Source organism: Danio aesculapii, chromosome 5, assembly GCF_903798145.1.
Source record: "Danio aesculapii chromosome 5, fDanAes4.1, whole genome shotgun sequence".
Lineage (NCBI taxonomy): Eukaryota > Metazoa > Chordata > Actinopteri > Cypriniformes > Danionidae > Danio > Danio aesculapii.
In genome coordinates this window covers 53,793,983-53,814,324 of record NC_079439.1, presented here as the reverse complement: position 1 = coordinate 53,814,324, position 20,342 = coordinate 53,793,983, and the positions used below count along the sequence as shown (strand labels likewise).

At 33.7% G+C, this 20,342-nt stretch overlaps 1 protein-coding gene across 1 annotated transcript in view; it reads left to right on the top strand.

Annotated features, from left to right (window-relative positions):
* Window positions 1–20,342, top strand: part of kiaa0825 (KIAA0825 ortholog) — a 342,528-nt gene that overhangs the window by 165,276 nt on the left and 156,910 nt on the right. The window contains exons 17-19 of the mRNA XM_056458473.1: window positions 2,403–2,557; window positions 4,162–4,331; window positions 5,651–5,745. Of these exons, the coding sequence (XP_056314448.1) occupies window positions 2,403–2,557; window positions 4,162–4,331; window positions 5,651–5,745 (420 nt within the window). The remainder of the gene's footprint in view (window positions 1–2,402; window positions 2,558–4,161; window positions 4,332–5,650; window positions 5,746–20,342) is intronic.

Here is a 20,342-nt window from a genome sequence, read left to right as displayed (position 1 = left end):
CGTGAAAGACGAAGTTAAGATGCTTTTCTTTTATCCCACATGGATGCTATGAGGATAAACAAGAGACCGAAAAGAGACCAAGATCTTAAGTATAGTGAGGATGAATAAATGGCAGCTTCTGAGAGGAATCCCGTGTTTTGCACCGTAGGCCTTACCTTGTGTTTTATTTGCTAATGCAAGCTACAGTATGTTTTAAAAGATAAATACAATGTATAAAACTATACATTATTTATATTACTTCAATAAATTGTTTTATTTTTTTTATTAATGGACAATGCACAGATATTGATGTTTCCAATGTTTTTGCACTGTATTATTTGTATCTAACAAGCTTGTTTACATTGCTCTACTTGTATTGAATCCAAATCCCAAATATCAGAAATGACAATAGATTGTTAAGATTTAATTAATGTCAGTTTTAATGTTATTGATTAATTCACTTGTCATATTTCATTCATTCATTTTCCTTCTGCTTAGTCCCTGGTTTATCAGGGGTTACCACTGTGGAATGAACCGCCACTTACTTGACAGATGTATTTTTAATTTCAGATCATGTATGTGTTTTATGTTTGGTAAAATAATCTCTAATTGTATCTTTAGTGATTTTCAACTAATTACAATGTCTCGTCCCAATAGGTAAATTTAGAGGGTTTTGCATAAAAAGCAGAGGTGGATTTAGCTGCTTTTGACGCAAAAGAAAATTTACCTTGTTAAAAACCAAAGAATTGTGTAAAGTCACATTTTTGAAAAAAGGTTTTTTTTTTTTTACTAGCTAATAATCTTATCATTACATATAAAATGAAACTTCTAAACCTAACCAGAGGAGCCTGATAGAAAATGCTCATTTACAAGAAAAGAGGTCAGATGGATTTAGATGGTTTTGCAACTCTTCATATATATATATATATATATATATATATATATATATATATATATATATATATATATATATATATATATATATATATATATATATATAGTAATGTATGTATGTATATATATATATATATATATATATATATATATATATATATATATATATATATATATATATATATATATATATATATATAGTAATGTATATATAGTAATGCGTTTGCTACTTTTGTACTATTTATCTTTTAAAAAAGTAAAATCACTGTCCGTTCAGATAATCCTCTTTTCCTTTTCTTCCTTGTCTTCAAAATAATGAGAACTTTCCATTGCAGAAATGTAAGGCTCTGCCATCTTCATTTCTGTCTGTTCCTGCATTGTCTCATTGCGTGCGGGATTTAACGTGACTAAGTTCATTTTAAATCAGCAATTTATTTTAAAAGTGAATTAACTAAACTTAAAAAGTAACTCACATAACATTTTTTTAAAAAAAGTAACTCAAATATTATTGCTTCATTTTTTAAAGTAGGGCGTTAATTTACTCGTTACTTAGAAAAGTAATATTATTTCGTAACTCGCGTTACTTGTAATGCATTACCCCAACACTGTATATATAAAATTATATTAAAAATTAAACGTGAGCTTTAAGAGAAAGCTTAAAACTGTTTGTGTAGAATAAAACGACTATAATTAATCTCTAGATATATGCGTTTTATGAATTTTGACATATTTTGTATGTATTATAATTTTATTAGTTCTATTTTCCCCAATGACAATTTAAAATGCTATAACAATTAAAATACCCCATTAAAACGAGGACCTTAAAGTTGTATTGTAATATTACGATAAATTTTAGGGTAAATTAACTATGATTAATATTTTTTAATGTAATAAATTAAGTCTATTTTAATATTAAGTCTATTTTAAATGCACCATTATTAGTTGTAGTGGTGGTATTTTTATTGTTTTAAAAAGAAAACAAGAGTGACTCTGGACCACAAAACCAGTCATAAGGGGTCTAACTGCTTTGTTTGATAATATAATAATTGGTTGATTAAATAAAAATCTTAAAGAAAATAATCTATATATTAGGAAAATCACTTTTGAAGTTAATTGAACTAATCACCAAACTAATTAAGTTCTTAACAATACATATTGCTGTTCAGAAACTAAGTTTTGATATACTTAGTGAAGGATTTTTTGTTTATCTTCATGGAAGATGATGTTTACTTAATATTCTACAGATTTTTGGCACAAAATAAATCGACAATTTTGACTTCTACAATGTATATTTGGCATTTCCCACAAATATATCAATGTGATATAAGACAATATAAACATATATAATATGTTTTTTGTAATTTTCACCATTAAAAAGCAATAATAATGAAAATGTCCTATTAAAAACCAACTAGGATCTCACGGTTATTGTGTAAAATGCCTTAAGAAGTGTTCAGATTGTGTAATAACATTTTTTGCAGTGATTTCACTGATTCTTCCCTCTCTGCTTGTCTGTGTTCCTCCATCAGTGTGTTTGAGCGTGTGGAGAGCGGCTCTGCGCAGGATAGAGGTGTGCCCGCGGAACTGACTGAGCATAAAATAAGGCAGTTGCTGCTGGAGCTGTGCCATAGAGCAGGTGGCAGCCAGCACCTCCGGCAAATCCATCACAGCATCCAGCTCAATGAGGGTAGCGAATTGCTGTTTTTCACCAAGCAATTAGGTGGCTGTTAGCCTGAGGCAGACAGTGTGACCTGAAGCTGAGGCGAATGCCTGTGCAGAGCTGCTGTGCCGAGACACAACCGAATCCAGATGCCGCTGCAAGGCTTCTCTAACAGCCTTGACCTGATTGAAAAAAAAAAAAAAAACACGATTGGGAAATAACAACATCTTAAACAAAAGGAATGCACAAATTAGTCAAAGTCTCTCTCTCTACACTTACATTATTATACTTCCAGGCCCCTTGCTCTACTTAACAATAAGAACACATCTTGGGAAATTAGTACATCTCTCACTTAAGTCTAATCTTGAGGACAATTCTTCGTGTCAGATCTATAGATATCTCCGTCCTCTTCCAATGTCCTGTTTTAACAGGTCCTATTCCTAGATAGAATGATTAGTTTTTACCATTGTCGACCAATTACTTGGGGAATAGAGATGTAAGAAATGTCCATTATGTCCAAAATTGGATGTGTGATAATAATTGTTGAAATGTACTAATTTGTCCGATGATGTGCTTAAGAAGCCTGTAGAGACTCATTGTTAATTTGACCACTTTAATGGTGGTATATTTTTGCTTAATGCAGTCTAATAATAAGAAGTGTTCAGGTTCCTATTAATTTCAGTGATGTGTATATATCCAAAGCCCAATACCTTTTCTATAGCATTTTTTTAAAATTAGTACATTAGTGTACACACAGAGTTGAATGTACAGCTATTTAAAGCATGTTCCATTTTCCAATGCAGGCACTTGACATGATGTAAAAAACAAATGTTAGCTAACATTTGTTGTCTGTAGCTTGTGATGTGCGGGTGTTTTTCATAAATTTATGCTTTCAAATTGCATTGTTTAATCTTTTTCCTTGCTTCAAACAACTTCAGATTTGTTAGATTTAATTCTAAAGTTTAATTGACATATTTAGGCTAATTTTAGTTAGAGGTAGTTAACCTAATTAACCTAGTAAAGCCTTTAAATTGCTATAGCTTTTAAAATGTACAGGCATGTACAGGCATCATGCCAAAGACAAAAAAAATTGGTTATTTATATATATATATATATATATATATATATATATATATATATATATATATATATATATATATATATATATATATATATATATGTAGCCATCCGTAATTGTTTCTAATATTGTTTCTAATTATTTATACATACACAACAATATACATAATATTGACTATGAAAAACAAAATCTGCTTTTTATTCAGCCAAACTAAAAGATATATAAACAAACACTATAAAGGAAATACTGTGAAAATGTCTTTGCTGTGATAAACATCTTTTGGGAAATGCTTATGTACATAATTAAATGTTATAGAGATAATCGATAATTAAATACATTTAATAAACACTGGCTGCTGACAATGACCAAATAGACAAATGCAATGTTTCAAAGTACAAAACATGTCCCAATTTACAAAGTTAAGAGATAAAAGTGCCATAAAGAAATTTGAAACCGTAAATAAATGGAAAAGAAAAAATCTTGCAAAGAATTTGGTGTAAAAAACAAAATATGCTTCAGTTTTACATTGAGCTTCTGTACTCTTTTCAATAGGATTTACTGAGGTCTGTCCTAACACCTCATTCAAAGACAAACGCACCTCCAGATTCCCCTTTGAGACCTGTGGTATTCTCCTCTGAAGCAAGTGACCCAAACGCCCACGTATCCCAGTTCAACCCCCTCAGAGAGTTCAATTCTATTGGCCATAACAAGTTTGATCAGGTTGGTATTTATTTCTTCTTAGTTTCTTCTTATTTGAACTTCTCATTCTTCAAGTCAAGGTGCCGCGAGTGTTTCTGAATACGTCTTGTTCACATAACTTTTATTTAAAGCAGTTCGTTAACGCCGTGAACTACTTCATGCTTCTCTACTCTTTCACACTCGAGCGAGTGTAACTTTCCGTCAAGGCCACCAGGCAAGGTGAATATAAGAGAGACTTTAAAACCGGCTTCTTCAGGATGAACTCCACAATTCTCCATAGGTCGCTCTGTCCCTAAGCTATATTTTAGTGTGAAGGGAAGACACAAAGCAAAACATTAAAAAAGGTTAACCAAAAGAGCAAAGCATTTGAAAACACTTGAAAGGTGAACTCTTCAAGTGTGATGTGGCTTTGAACAAAGACATGGAGGAGGAAAAAAAAAAGGCATCCCTTGCGTGTTGAAGACGGTGTAGGTTGAAGGTTTAATTACAAGAGCCATGGTCCTCTTTTGGCTTTCTCTTAAAGGTGCGATAAAGTTTTCTCAGCTCATGTCATGAGACTTTCTGGATCGTCTTTGAACCTGGAAAGTCTGCTACCTATTTTTTTTTGTACTATTTAATAGCAGAACTTCTTCTTTCGTTATCTTATTTGGCTCAGAGTTTTGTGTCGGTTTTAAAATGCGAGTTCTTTTCCTGACGTGCAGCGCTAACTGCTACACTTTTAATCCCTTTTGTTTTCTTCTTATCGCCCGCGCTCGCATTGCTTTGCATAAAACACCTTATTAAGGGGATGATTAAAAAGCCTCCTCGCCTTCAGGTGGCTGTGCTGTTTGTCAAATCAAACGGAGGAAGAAAAAAAGAAAAAAAATTAATGCTGATCCATCAATCAGCTGGTTGGAGTATAGGAGGGGCTGGTATGCGTATGTCCTTTTGTCAATAAAAAAATAAATAAACAACAAAACTCAAGTTAGGAGTGACGTTCCGGCTATCAGAGGAATCATATTTAATTTGGCTCTCTAACAAAGGGACAGTCCACTCTTGTGTGTTAGCGGAAACCTTGAAGAAGAATAACGACTCTTCTTACTAAATTGATTTATCTTTTTATAAATGATGGTACATCCCTCCCCAAATGGATTTATAAATTAATTGCTGTCTTATTGGAATAAAAACCTTCTTGTGCAGACATGATAGATAGATCGTGTTGGGGCGGCCTTGTTCAGGACCCCCCTTCCCCACACCACCCCCCTCCTCCTTGGTTAGTCCAGCCCAGCTGGAGCAGTAATTTACTGATCATATTAACTCTGATTAATAACGAACAATGCTCGCTGCTCATTTATCAACAGGCTGCTCTGGGTGAGAGGGAGTGGGATTGGGCACAACTGCTGCCAGCCTATCAGAACATGAGTCAGGTGACCTTCACGACGCTGCTCGCTAACAGGTAAATGGCTGTTGGCGCACAGTCGCCCCCTCCTTTCGGTTACACCCTGTTGAAGTGCTGGCTGTCATGTCCCACCGTGTACCACTGTAATGAATGTGAATACAGTGCACAGCATGGATGAGTGAAAATTTATCTTTCTATACTGTATTCCATTTCTTAGTGAGTGTACTCTATATGTTTGGTGTTTTATTAAACATTCTATATATATATATATATATATATATATATATATATATATATATATATATATATATATATATATATATATATATATATATATATATATATATATATATATATATATATATTATATTATATTTATCAAAATAATATTGTGGTCAATTGAAAATCTTTATGAATAGAAAGATAATCATTTAAATTTAAACGAGGTGCTGCAAAATTTTGTTTACGAACTAAATCATATTTATTTACTGTTTTCTTGATTATTTTTTTCTGTTTGTTAAAATGTTGTTTAATATTTTTAATGAATGCAAATACAGTGCACAGCGTGGTTGAGTACACCAGCTTTTGAAAATGTATATCATTATCCATTTCTTACTGAGTGTAGACTGTAAGGCTTGAAGCTTACGCTGCTATTCTGAACCAATAATCGAAAACATAAAGCAGTTGAAGGATGGCGTGTTTAAATCAATTATTTATCTGATTCCATTGTAATTAATCTGACTCCAATAAAGTTGATATCATCATTGATAAAGAGAAAGAATCTCAACGCCTTAAAGCAGGCAAAGTTATTTATTATGTTACACGTTTAAATATACAAACAGTAGACTGAAACAACTAACATATGAACTGCTTTGTAACAAAGATAGTGAAACTGCCTTTGTTAGCATATGAGGTTATGCAGCGGTGTGCGGGAGACGCTGAGTAAAAGGCATTCCCCCAGATCAGCAGTTACCTTACCTTCTTATACACTAAGCAAAGCATTGTCAAACATGAGTGAAATACCAAACCCCCACCAGCTAAATATCAAAGCAAAGTTGAGGAGATAAACGGCTCCGTTTACACTAATATGTTTTAGTTTTAAAACAGCGTTTTAGAATGAAAACAATCCGCGTCAACACTGGCGTTTCACCTAGCATTTCTGAACATCTCTCCGTCCACACTGCACCTCTGAAAATGCACATCATGTGACCACACACACTCTGGCATGCGCTGCAGCATATGCACACATCTGAGCTCCGGGCAATCAGCAGGTGCTTTGAGCAAAGCTCCTCAGGTGAAAGCAGTGCACGTCGGCACAGTTCATCAAGGATCTTCCGCTGGATTTCATCTCACTATAGTTGTTAAACGTAACATTTAATTCATCTTGTCTCTATCTGAATCTATTACTTGTTCTCAGGTAATATTAACTTATCTTCTCACAAGCATCCTTGTGAGAAGATAAGTTAATATATTCATTTATGTTACTATGTACACTGATTCTGCACATTTGACTGATTGCTTGCCTTTATGTTCAATGTTGTATAAACTTATTGTATGTTATACTTTTATAATGGCCATTTGTATAATCAGATAGTCGAATGTTTGCAGTCACACCTCCGTTTTTCACACTAACACGGAGCAGCAGCATTTTAAAACCAAAATGACCTCTCCAGCGTTTTCAAAAAGCTTGGTTTTCATGGCTCGAAAACTCCAGGGTAGTGTGGACGTAGTGAGGACATATTCTCCTCAGGCCATGACTCAACAATAGTAAACAGGTTGTATATTGAAATAAATGAATGTCTTTGTTGATTTCATCAATACAACGCTGAAGTCATAAACTGTCAAATGACTCCAAACATGACAAGAAGATCACGAGCAGATGAATTGTGTATGGTGAAAAGCACATGGTTTCTGTAAAGATGTGTGTTGGAGATGTAAGGAACTCTGCCACGCCGGGAGGACTCCTCCTGTGCATGGAATGTCCCAGTAGTCCTTCATTAGCATAAGAAATAGTACATAATATTTTCTCAGCTTAACAGTAGACCAAATGTTTTGGTGTTTTTGCACAAAACAGTTTTATTACAGTTATATGATACAGTTATATTCATTGAAAATAAGAGTTTAGTCACCTAACATCTTTAAGTATAGAACGATGATCATGAGGAATTAATTCAAATGAGGTGTTGCAAATAAAAAAAGAAATGTACAAACTTCAAAATTTTAGTTAAATCATGTTTTTTTAATAGTTCTCTTCATTTTTTTCCTGTTTGTTAAAATTTTGTTTAATTCTAGCTTATTAATTTAGGTGTGCACAATTTTGCGTTATAACGTTTAGTTATTTTGTTCCAGATGGCGCTGGTTTTGACTAAAGTAATCTATAAACACAAATACCTTATTTTAAAGCTTCTTATAAAGAGTATTCGTTTAGAAGAGAGATCTGTTAGAGGTGTAGTCGGTTATGTTGAATGCATGCTGGATGAGGAGAGGATGGAGGAATCTTGCGACTATGTGGATTGTGTGTCTGCAGGGGCATCATAATTGAGGTGGAAAGGGTGACTGTGTGCATATAGGGCCCTGCATGTGGGGACCCCTGGCCTGGCTGCCATAAAAAATCCTGAAATACTAATGTTGTGATATTGAGTGTGTGTCTGCGTTCTCCTGAGATAAATTTTATCCAAACCGGAGAAAATTTTAGAATTTGTGTTCACTTTGTCTGTAGACAGATTGAATAGATCCTGCTCAAAGTATGAAAAAAAAATGACCAAACATAATATATATATATATATATATATATATATATATATATATATATATATATATATATATATATATATATATATATATATATATATATATATATATATATATGTATATTTATTTATTTATTTATTTATTTATTCATTCATTCATTCATTCATTTATTCATTTATTTAGTAAACTTATTTGTTTATTTATTTAGTAAATTTATTATTTATTTATTTTCTTGTTTGTTTATTTGATTATTTTTATTCATTTATTTATTTTCTTGTTTGTTTATTTATTTATTTATTTCTATTTATTTATTTAGTAAATGTATTTATTTATTAAATGTATTTATTTATTTAGTAAAATTATTTATTTATTTTCTTGTTTGTTTTATTTATTTTTATTTATTTATCTAATAATTTTATTTGTTAATTTAGCAAATTTATTTATTTATTAAGTAGATTTATTTATATAAGAGTGAAGTCAGCCGGTCCCTGACTAGGGTCTATTGCAGATCAACTAAAAAAAACACAGCATTAAATTTTAATTATATATATTCATTTCCTAAAGTTGCCTATAGCAACATTGCTCATAATGTTGCCCCGTGTGTCATCGGGGTTACAGCTTACCTTGCGCCTTATATGTAGTATATATATAAGTGTAATATTCAGTATAGCACAATTTAGTCACAAACACACAAAAATGAACATGAATGTATTTTTTTTTTCATATTAATCTGTTTTTGTTCATTTGATTTAATAGATTTAATTGATATTACATCAGTAATTTTCCAGCACTACACAAGTAAAAATGATTTAATAAAATAGATAGCATGGTTCATGAATGAATGGGAAAACGGCCCGTACAGTGTCTTTGCATATAGGTCCCAAGAATCTAGGCTCTGCTTGTGAAGGCAGTATGGTTTGACCTGTGTTTGTGAATTTTTAAAAAAAATTTACATATAGATGTTGCCGTCTTTGGTTTACTTCAAGATGTTAATTCCCAGCATGCAGCCTTTTTCACAAAGTTTGGGGAAGAAAGTGCTTTTCCTCTGAGAGTTTGCTATAGAAGCTTGGCATCATCAGAGTGTTGAGAAGAAAGAAACACGTGTCTGAGCTCACTGTGCTGAGGAAATGAAGCATCTGCGTTTTCTTAGGGCTGAATGGAAATCACAATCTGACGTTGTGTCAAACTGTGTCAGAAATTGAGGTTGAGGTTATTGTGGGATCTTGAGCTTTAGTGTAAGTGTGATGCAAGGATATTCCATAGCTCAAAGCAGACCTAGAGTCTGATCGATTTTCACCAAATGATCTGTGCCTTCAATGTTAGTTTGACAGTTTGACAATAGAAATCAAATCTACTTCAACCATAGCTTCTTTGTAAAAATGTTTGGTAAAACATGAGATTGTCTTTTACGAATTAAATATTAATTCTTAAACAATATCTGTTCCTTTTTCAGGGAAATTATTATTGGTTTAGGTCACACTTTATTTTAATGGTCCGTTTGTTGAATTTAAGTTACATTACATACATATAAGTAGACTGTTGGGTTAGGGTTGGCGTTAGGGTTAGTGTAAGTTGACATGTACTTGCAAAGTTTCTTATAGTCAGTTAAATGTCTGTTTAGCAGCAGTATCAGCAGATATTAAGCAGACAGTCTACTAATACTCAAGTGGACCATCAAAATAAAGTGTTACTTTACTATTACTTTACTACAGTCTTTTACAATTGTTTTGCCACAAATTTCAGAACCCTGAATTTTCAAGATTTTAAATTTTTGCAAAACTCTTAACTCTTTTTTCAAATGCTTGGATACAATACACACGACTCAAAGATACTTGATATATTTGTCCCATATATATGGTTTCTATGTTCCATGTACCACTTTTACAAACCATTTTTTAATACTTGACATTACTGTATGCTAGAAAGTCCAATCACGCATAACAGCAGACCAATGTAAGGCCTGAATTCACATTGACAGAAGGTTTTTTTTTTTTTTTTAGGCAGGTTAGGGTAATTAGGCATAATTATTGTATAACAATGGTTTCTTCTGTAGACTATCGAAAAAAATATATAGCTTAAAGGGGCTAATAACTTTGACCTTAAAATGGTTTTTAAAAAATGGAAAAACTGCTTTTCTTCTAGCCAAAATAAAACAAATAAGACTTACTCTAGAGGAAAAAAATATTATCAGACATACTGTGAAAATTCCCTTGCTCTGTTAAACATCATTTGCAACACTTTTGTCCAATTACTTGCCTAAATAATCTAACTTGTTAACCTAGTTAAGCCTTTAAATTGAATACCAGTACCTTGCAAAACAGCTAGTAAAACAGTATGGTTAAAGACAAAATAAATTAATTGTCATTAAGACTATTATGCATCACGGTGACGCAGTGGGTAGCATGATTGCCTCACAGCAAGAAGGTCTCTGGTTCGAGCCTCGGCTGGGTCAGTTGGCATTTCTGTGTTGAGTTTGCATGTTCTCCCCATGTTCGGGTGGGTTACCTCCAGGTGCTCTGGTTTCCCCCACAAATCCAAAAACATGTGGTAATGGGGAATTGGATAAGCTAAATTGTCCGTAGTGTATGTGTGTGAATGAGAGTGTGTATGGATGCTTCTATACATACAGTTGAAGTCAGAATTATTAGCCCCCCTGTTTATTTTTTTCGCCAATTTCTGTTTAACGGAAAGAAGATTTTTTTCAACACATTTCTAAACATAATAGTTTTAATAACTCATTTCTAATAACTGATTTATTTTATCTTTTCCATGATGACAGAAAATAATATTTGACTAGATATTTTTCAAGACACTTCCATACAGCTTAAAGCAGTGGTCGGGAACCTATGGCTCACGAACCACAAGTGGCTCTTTGACCAAAAATAGGTGGCTCTTAAGCTGTATCCCTTCAATAATATTTTGCAGTTTAAAAATGATAACCGCTAGATAACTAGAAATCAGTTTCCTATTAAAAATACAATTACAATTCCCTGGTTATTGTAATTTTTGCAAGAAAAAGAATAAAAACGTTTCGAACAATGCATGTGTGCGGCGCTGTGAATAAACTTACGTTTCTATGGTAACCGCTCGGGCACGTAAATTCAAACAACATTCATGAGTGGTGATGATGGCAAAAAAAAAAAAATTATCCTGAGGAACATCAAAAGTTTCAAAATGAGTGGCAGAAAGCTCTGGTGCTCTGCTCTGTCTGATTTGAACAAAACGCGTTTCCTCTTGGAATGTTTAGATTCATTTTGAAACCCTCCATGCAGCTATTGCGGCAAAGTACCAGCAGAGCGAAAGCCGAAAGAAGGCGTGTGAGGAGCTCCAGCATAAAGTGCAAACTGGACAAAAACAGCAGGGCCGGGACGGGAGTTTGGACAGGTAAAGTTCGAGTGCTGCGAGCTCTGCTTGCCTCATTGGAAATCACGAGGCAAAGGAAACCTTTCACAGATGGCGTATAAGTCGTGTATGCGAAGAACGGCAAATAGACTGTTCGCGGCAGTGCTTAATTTGAGCTGGATCTTGCTCCGGGAAATGTCAGATTTTCGTGTTTTGCGTTCCGGTATTTTTATTGATTCGCCATTAACTTGTGCATGTTTTGTTGTGTGTGTGTGTGTGTGTGTGTGTGTAAGTGAGTGAGAGTGAGAGAGAGAGGTTTTAGTCACTTTTGACCAATTAGCTTTCTTACATTTACAATCACTCTCATTGGTTGGTGATTATTGTTTCGTGCGCAGTGAACAGAGAAAATAAATAATGGCATAGTGGCCTACCTAAATAATAACTGTAGTATATATATATATATATATATATATATATATATATATATATATATATATATATATATATATATATATATATATATATATATATATATATATATATATATACAGTATATTTATAACCACGAGTAAATCTGATAATGAGCCTAATCAAGAGAAGATGAAACTGCGTGAATGGTTCAGGAGACAGAAGTGATCTCAAGTCAGCCAGAAAACATGACTGAAGAGGTAACTGTGGGCTCTTCTTGAAGATTATCGTTAGACAGAGTGAGTCATTTTAGCTTGGCACATAATAGTGAAGTGAACTGAATGTCAGTGTTATTTAACTAACACTAACACTGTTAAATAACACTGACATTCAGTTCACTTAGCACAGTAGCACGGTGGCGCAGTAGGTAGCACAATCGCTTCACCGCAAGAAAGTCGCTGGGTCCGATGATGTCCCTTTGTGGAGTTTGCATGTTCTCCCTGTGTTTGCGTGGGTTTTCTCCTGGTGCTCTGGTTTCCCCCACAGTCCGAACACAAATTGTCCATAGTGTATGTGTGTGAATCAGTGTGTATGGATGTTTCCCAGTCCTACTCTCCGCTGTGTATGCTGAATCATGTGAAGTCACATATGAAGTCACGTGACTCTTTAAAAAAATGCATTTGCCAAAAACATCAGAAATGGCTCTTTGCTGAAAAAAGGTTCCTGGCCTTTGGCTTAAAGTGACATTTAAAGGCTTTACTAGGTTAATTAGGTTAACTAAGCAGGTTAGGGTAATTAGGCAAGTTATTGTATAACGATGGTTTGTTATGTAGACTACTGAAAAAAAAAATTACTTAAAGGGGCTAATAACTTTGACCTTAAAATGGACTTAAAAATTTTAAATGGTGCTTTTATTCTAGTCGAAATAAAACAAATAAGACTTACTCTGGAAGAAAACAATATTATCAGACATTCTGTAAAAAATTCCTTGCTCTGTTAAACATCATTTAGGAAATATTAAAAAAATTAAAATAAAAAATAAAAGGGGAGCTAATTATTCTGACTTCAATTGTATATATAAATGTGTGTGTGTGTGTGTGTGTGTGTGTGTGTGTGTGTGTGTGCGTGTGTGTGTGTGTGTGTGTGTGTGTGTGTGTGTTAAGCAGCACCTGGGTGATATTTGAAAAAAACACAGGAGGGCTAATAAATTTACCTTAAACTGTAACTGTTAACATATGACATCATTTGTGTCACCTAAAATGGATGAAAGTGAGAAATCTGGAACTTTGGAATGGCAATCGTGTCAGATATTAGAGGAATTAGCGGCAGTGCTCTACCCACAGTCCAGATTCTGTAGTTTCCACGTGGTCTAGTGCAGCAGGTCAGTAGCACATGGACCTATTTCTGTGTATCAGGCAAATCACCTGCCCGGTCCAGCTTGGAGAGTGTCCAGATGTTAGTGTTTCCTTCACAGTGGGGAGGAACTTCTGAGGGCATCTTTCTCTGTTTAGAATCTCAATGATGGAGCACCTGCGCCTGTGGCTGACCAGAGCTTCAGAAGAGGGGGAAATGAAAGTAAGGACAGAAGGTCAAACTACAACTTGGACTTTGGAAACTTAGAGAGTATACAGTTGCATCAGCAGCGCCTACACTAAAAAAACTGCTATGTCTTTCAAAGTACATTTTTATATTGGGTTAAGTGAAAATGATGGTTTCTGATTATAATTTGTTTTATTCAATTTGCCTTAAAGCAAAAAAAAAAAAAAAAAAAAAAAAAAAAAAACAAGCCCCTATATAAATTTAGAAACACAAGTTTTTCTCAATGTAATATTTTTATTTTGAACCAGCAGTTTTCATGTCATGTGACCACATGAAAATTGACTGTTTGTGTGCTTTCAGTTTTTAGGTATTTCTAATGTGAGTTTGATTACAATCTTGTATGACGTACAGTTGAAGTCACAATTATTAACCCCCCTGAATTATTAGCCCCACTGTTTATTTATTCCCCAATTTCTGTTCAACGGAGCAAAGATTTTTTTCAACACATTTCTAAACATAATAGTTTTAAAAATTAATTTCTAATAACTGATTATTTTATCTTTGCCATGAGGACAGTAAATCAAAAAAATATTGCTTAAAGGGCACCTATGGTGAAAAATCTACTTTTCAAGCTGTTTGGACAGACATATGTGCATGTATGGTGTATAGACCGTCATATTGGGGTGATATAAACACACCCAGTCCTTTTTTTTCTATTTAGCAACATTAAAACGGTGGACCAATTGGAGTGGTTTTCAGACCGACCGCAACTTTACGTAGGAGTGCGGTCCCCCCGGCCCACCGAATTGATTGACAGCTGCGTGTATTAACATGTACCGGTAGTCACGTGTAAAATCATATCAACAAGACCAGACGTGCGCAAAGCAACCGGGAATAAAAGGTCTGTTCATTTCGCTTGGATCCTCAATCATCATTAAATGTGATCAAGAGTGAGTTTCACATGTTTAAAATGTTTTAAAACAGTCACGTGTGTAATGAATTACAGCGATTTAGCTTAGCTTTACTTCATCAGCACAACCGCGTGTCAGAACAGTTATAAAGGAAGACGCTTCAATCCCGGTTTGTGGACGTTAAATCAGGTTTATTTTGTACATTAACGTAACAGATATCCATACAGCAATGAGGATTAACCTGTATCCTGTCACATGCATGCAAAAAGAGTGCTAAGCTAAACGCGCTCTGTCTGTCTGTCTGTCTGTGTGTGTGTCTGCTGCAGTGTGTGTGTGTGTGCGTGCGTGTGTATCTGTGTGTGCGTGTGCATGCGTGAACTTTGTGTGACTCATGTATACAACTGCACAACAAATACTCATTGGTAAAGTTCTTACTGTAGTATTTCTCACAAACGCTATGTGAGATCTGCTTCCTTTAAGTCTGTCTGTTGTCTGACGCAGCTGAGGGAGGAGATTAAGGCATGCAGAAAGGCACGTAGAAACGGTGGGCGGGGAGGACTAGCCTTAAAGGCGCAGTATGACAAAACAGCCCCCTAGTGAAAAAAATGTATCAAATACAATCTTGCAAAAGGTGTAATGAAAAATCTGATGGGTGTTTTGAGCTGAAACTTTACAGAAACATTCTGGAGATGCAAAACACTTATATTAAATCTGAAAAAGGGCTAACCTAGGTGCCCTATAAAAGGGCTAATATTTTTGACCTTAAATGGTTAGAAGAAAGAAAAAATATTTCTCTTCTCTAGAAGAAAAAATATTATCAGTCATATTGAAAATTTCCTTGCTCTGTTAAACATCATTTGGGAAATATTTGAATATTTAAAAATTCAAAGGGGATTTAATATTGAAAATAGAATAGCAATAGCCATCTTAACATTAAATGTACAACCGCAAATCAGAAAAGGTTGGGACAGTATAGAAAACGCAAATTAAAAATTAAAGAAGTGATTTCTAAATTTACTTTGACTTGTATTTCATTCCAGACAATACAACAAACAGTATTTAATGTATTCCTCATGATTTTTTATTTGTATTCTTTTAATAAACATGTATTCCAATTTAGCTTCTTGTGACACATTTTAAAAACAGTTGGGACAGTAAAGCAATTACCACTTTGTAATGTTGTCATTTCCTTTTCACAACACTTAAAAAGACGTTTAGGGACTGAAGACAAGTGATGAAGTGTTTCAGTGTAAAAAATAAACAGGGGGCTAATAATTATGACTTTAACTGTATATAAATTTATATATTGCTTTAGTACAGAGTAGAAAACATGTATGCTTATGTTAAAGAAAAATAAATAAAATTTTATAGTTTAAACCAAAGGTAAATTAAACTTTGAGAAAAAATAAAAAAAATAAAAAAGAGTTAATTTTCTGTTCTGGGTTTGACATTGAGTAGATCTCTTACATTTGTTCATCAACACAACGGAAGTCTTTCATGTACTCATTCATATAAAGCCTGCCATTCACCTTCCATCTTTTGGTATAAGTCCATGAATGACCATGAAAAAGAAACCTTTATGAGTATTCTGGTCCAGACAGAGATGAATAAAAAAAGTATGATAAAAATGAGAACAAGGAAGAAACATGGTTGTAAAACACAAGGTCTGATGTATGGAAAAAGTAGTAATAGGTCACGTAGTGAATGTCAGACCCCAGAGATCCTCTCTGGAGACTGAGGATGTATGTAGGTCTTCTATATGCAGAAACAATGTGCTCTTACTGTCTGCTGAGGGCTCGGAGGTGTTCTCAACATATTCATCTCCCCATCTTCTCTCTTTTTTCAGTAGTTGTTTTAAAGCAAATTTTCAAGAGGTTTTAATAGATCACCTGACCCTCAAAAGTATATATTTGATATATTTTTATATTTCACCTATTTGATATATTTTAAAAGCAAAAGTTGAATGCAAATTTATTTGACCTCTTGTGAAATTTAACCCTTTTTCAAATATTTTATAAGTGTTTTTTAAACAAGAAGTTTTTTTTCCAACACATTATATAACAAAATAGTTTTAAGAGCTAATTTCTAATAACCTTTTTTGTCTTGGTAATAATGACAGAACATAATAATTGCAGAAACAGGAGATTCACACACATCTGCAGCTACTTCTTGGCTTTATTGCTGCACCAAAAAGTTTCCAAATTTCCATCAACTTGTGGATGAAAGTAGATAAAGTGGCCTGAGTGATTTAAAAAAAAATGATGACATGTTTATTCAAAATGGTCAGAGTGAATATACAACGTGCTTTCAAAAATGCAATAAATTAGAAGCACTTTTTAAAGACATGGGTTATAGTCAACTACAAACGCACATCATAAATTTTAATCACAAATAAATGAGCTAATCAATTAACAAATAAGTAAATTGTAATAATAATAAGGGCATCATGGTGGCGCACAGCCTCACAGCAAGAAGGTCGCTGATTTGAGCCCCGGGTGGGTCAGTTTGGAATTTCTGTGTGGAGTTTGCATGTTCTCCCCGTGTTCGCATGGGTTTTCTCTGGGTCCTCGGGTTCCCCCACAGTCCAAAGACATGCGCTATAGGTGAACTGAAAAGCTAAATTGGCTGTAGTGTAAGTGTGCGAATGTAAAAGTGTATGGTTTTGTGACAGTTTTTATGCTGTCATTATAAGACTTTTGAATAACACCGTGTTTTAAATACTATTGATTGTATGTAATAATAAATCAATTAATAGTTAAACTAGCACACATTGTTAATATTATAACTATTGTAACAAACGGTGCAATAGTTTTTTAGTTATTAATCTGTTCCCTTCTGTGATTTTTTTTTTTTATTGGGTTATATTTATTCATTACGCCAGGTTTTTATAGTGTTTGATTTTTTTTATGTTCTGGTTGGGTCTGATGCAACGTACTGTAATTTCGTTCTGCGTTACATTTTATTGTGATGTTTTGAATGACAAAAATAAAGGAAACTGAACTAAAACTGATGGGTGTTTTCCAGAGTTGGGTTGCGGCTGGAAGGGCATCCGCTTGCTAACACATATGCTGGATGAGTTGGCGGTTCATTCGGCTGGGGCAACCCCAGATTAATAAAGGGACTAAGTTGAAAAGAAAATGAATGAATGAATAAAAAATAAGTATAAGTAAATAAAAGAAGAAAAAGAAAACAAGGTACCATCTATAAACACTATATTTGGTGACTAAATAATCACAATGTTAAACAGCAGTTAAAGCAGACAGAAAAATAATAGATATTTCCAAACAGAACAATCCTATATTAAAGATGCCATTTGATATAAAAAAGAACATTAGAAAAAAAAAATTGACACTCAAAACCAGACAGGTGATCTATAAAAAGAGACCATATATTTTGAAAGCTCTGTATATTACACACAGTATTAAGCACAGCTGCAAGCCTCTCATGGGTCAAAACCCCCAAAAATCTCTGTGTGCTTTTGTATCACAGAGGGGGTGTTTTTTATTCATCTAAGAATGCAATTTCTTAGTAATTTTCTTTATTTTAACAATTAACAGTTTTGCTAAAAATGTATAACCGTTTGTGTCAGGGGTTAGTGATGTTGCCTGTGTTTTAAATGGGATAAGTTTATTTTGGTGGTTCTGTGTGGAGGACATTCATCTGATCATGAATGAGACGATAATACAGTCTCAACTCTATTGGCATTTAAAATGCTACATGTGAATTTCCAAAGCATGTTATTTTACATTAAACAGAACATGAGAAAACAAGATGCATATAGTGAAAAAGGAAAAAAAAAAAAAAAAAAACAATTAACAGAATATTTTGCAATCAACATTTTAGGATAAACAATAATAATGCATTATAGTAAACAGTATTTATATAAGTCACATTTTAGTATAAAACAATAATAATGCATTATAATAAACAATATATTTAACCGTCAAAATTTTAGGATGAAACTATATTAATGCATTATAATAAACAGTATATTTAACAAGATAAATGAGCAATATCACAAGAGAAGCAGTGTGATATGGCTGTATATTGGCACTGGTGGGAGGCGTGCGTTGGCCTTAGTGTCTCACCAGTGACAATATACAGCAATATCGCACTGCTACTGTTTATACAACAGTTCGATGGCATAATTGTGTATATAAAAAAGAAAAATCAAACATGGAGAGTCTCAAAAATCCTTTTATATGAGGAACCATGTTCTTTCTCCATTCATTCTCATCTGCAGCTGACGTCAGAACAGCAGAAACTGTTGCTAATTCACCAACGTCACTTTAGAGCTAGTATGTGAATGATTCTCCAGCGTAATGTCTAAAGTGATAACTAAACAGGTGATTTTGCTCACATTTTAAGATTATAAGGCTAAACAGTATGAAATGCCATCGGTCTAGAGACATTTCCCAGTATATTTCCCAGTACAACTACCAGATTAGTGTTGTGTTTGCGATAAGGAAAAACACTAAAAACATGCAGGCATTTCTTCTTTCTTCCTTTTTGCTAAACTAGTCTCCAGTAACAAAAACAGGAGACTCATTAGAAACAAACAAATGGCCAACCAAAAGGTAAGTCAGGGTTATACAAAGAGTGGCCAACACAAAATACAAACATTTCTGATATGTGAGTCCCATCTCACACTCAATACACTACAATTATATGGTATAAATACAGCATTACAACATACAAAAGAGAGAGATCGACTTAGAAAGTCATTTACCAGTTTAATAATAATTTGATCAGCTATAGTTTGTAGTTTTACATTGAGTTTTTCTCTTCTAAGGACTTATTATGCAGTCTCTGTCACTATCTTGTGGATGGCACAAAGTAAGGCGTCTTTGCTCTGCTCAGTATGGCAAGCTAATGGCCACCGACGCGCTGTATCTCTCGCCTGAAAAGCCTCAAATGTACATGATGTTGTCCAACAACTGCAATATTTGTCAAACTGTAGTGAGTTCATTGATCTGCCATCACACTGTGTGGGCGGAGTAATACACAAGGGTGAGAAGACTGTATGAGTGCTGTTATTGCAGTATATTGCATGACTATCAGCCAATCAGATTCAAGACCCAGACATAACTGTTACGTTATAATAAACAAAATATTTAACTGTCAACATTTTAGGATAAAACAATAATATAACATTATAATAAAGAATATATTTAACTTAACCCTCTACTGCAAGCATTATGATAGATCTATAAAAATATTTGACTGTTTTTCCTTTCTTAAAATAGCTTAACCTGAAGTGCTGTAAAAAAAAAAAATTGGAATGTTGCCATATGGCAACAACGTCCAACAATGGATCTAACTTAGAAATTTCAAATTTAGAACTTTCCTTAAATTTAATCATTTTGTTGTTTAAAATGATTTAATTTGTGTTGCAGTATTATAAGCTTTAACAAAGAACATTATACATACTTTCCATCAACTCATATTCCAACAGCTTTCTTTCTTTCATTCATTCATTCATTCATTCATTCATTCATTCATTCATTCATTTATTCGTTTTCTTTTTGGCTTAGTCCCTTTATTAATGAACCGCCAACTTATCCAGCATATGTTTTACGCAGCGAATGCCCTTCCAGCTGCAACCCATCTCTGGGAAACATCCATACACACTCATTCACATTCATACACTCAGACATTTTAGCTTACCCAATTCACCCATACCACATGTCTTTGCACTGTGGG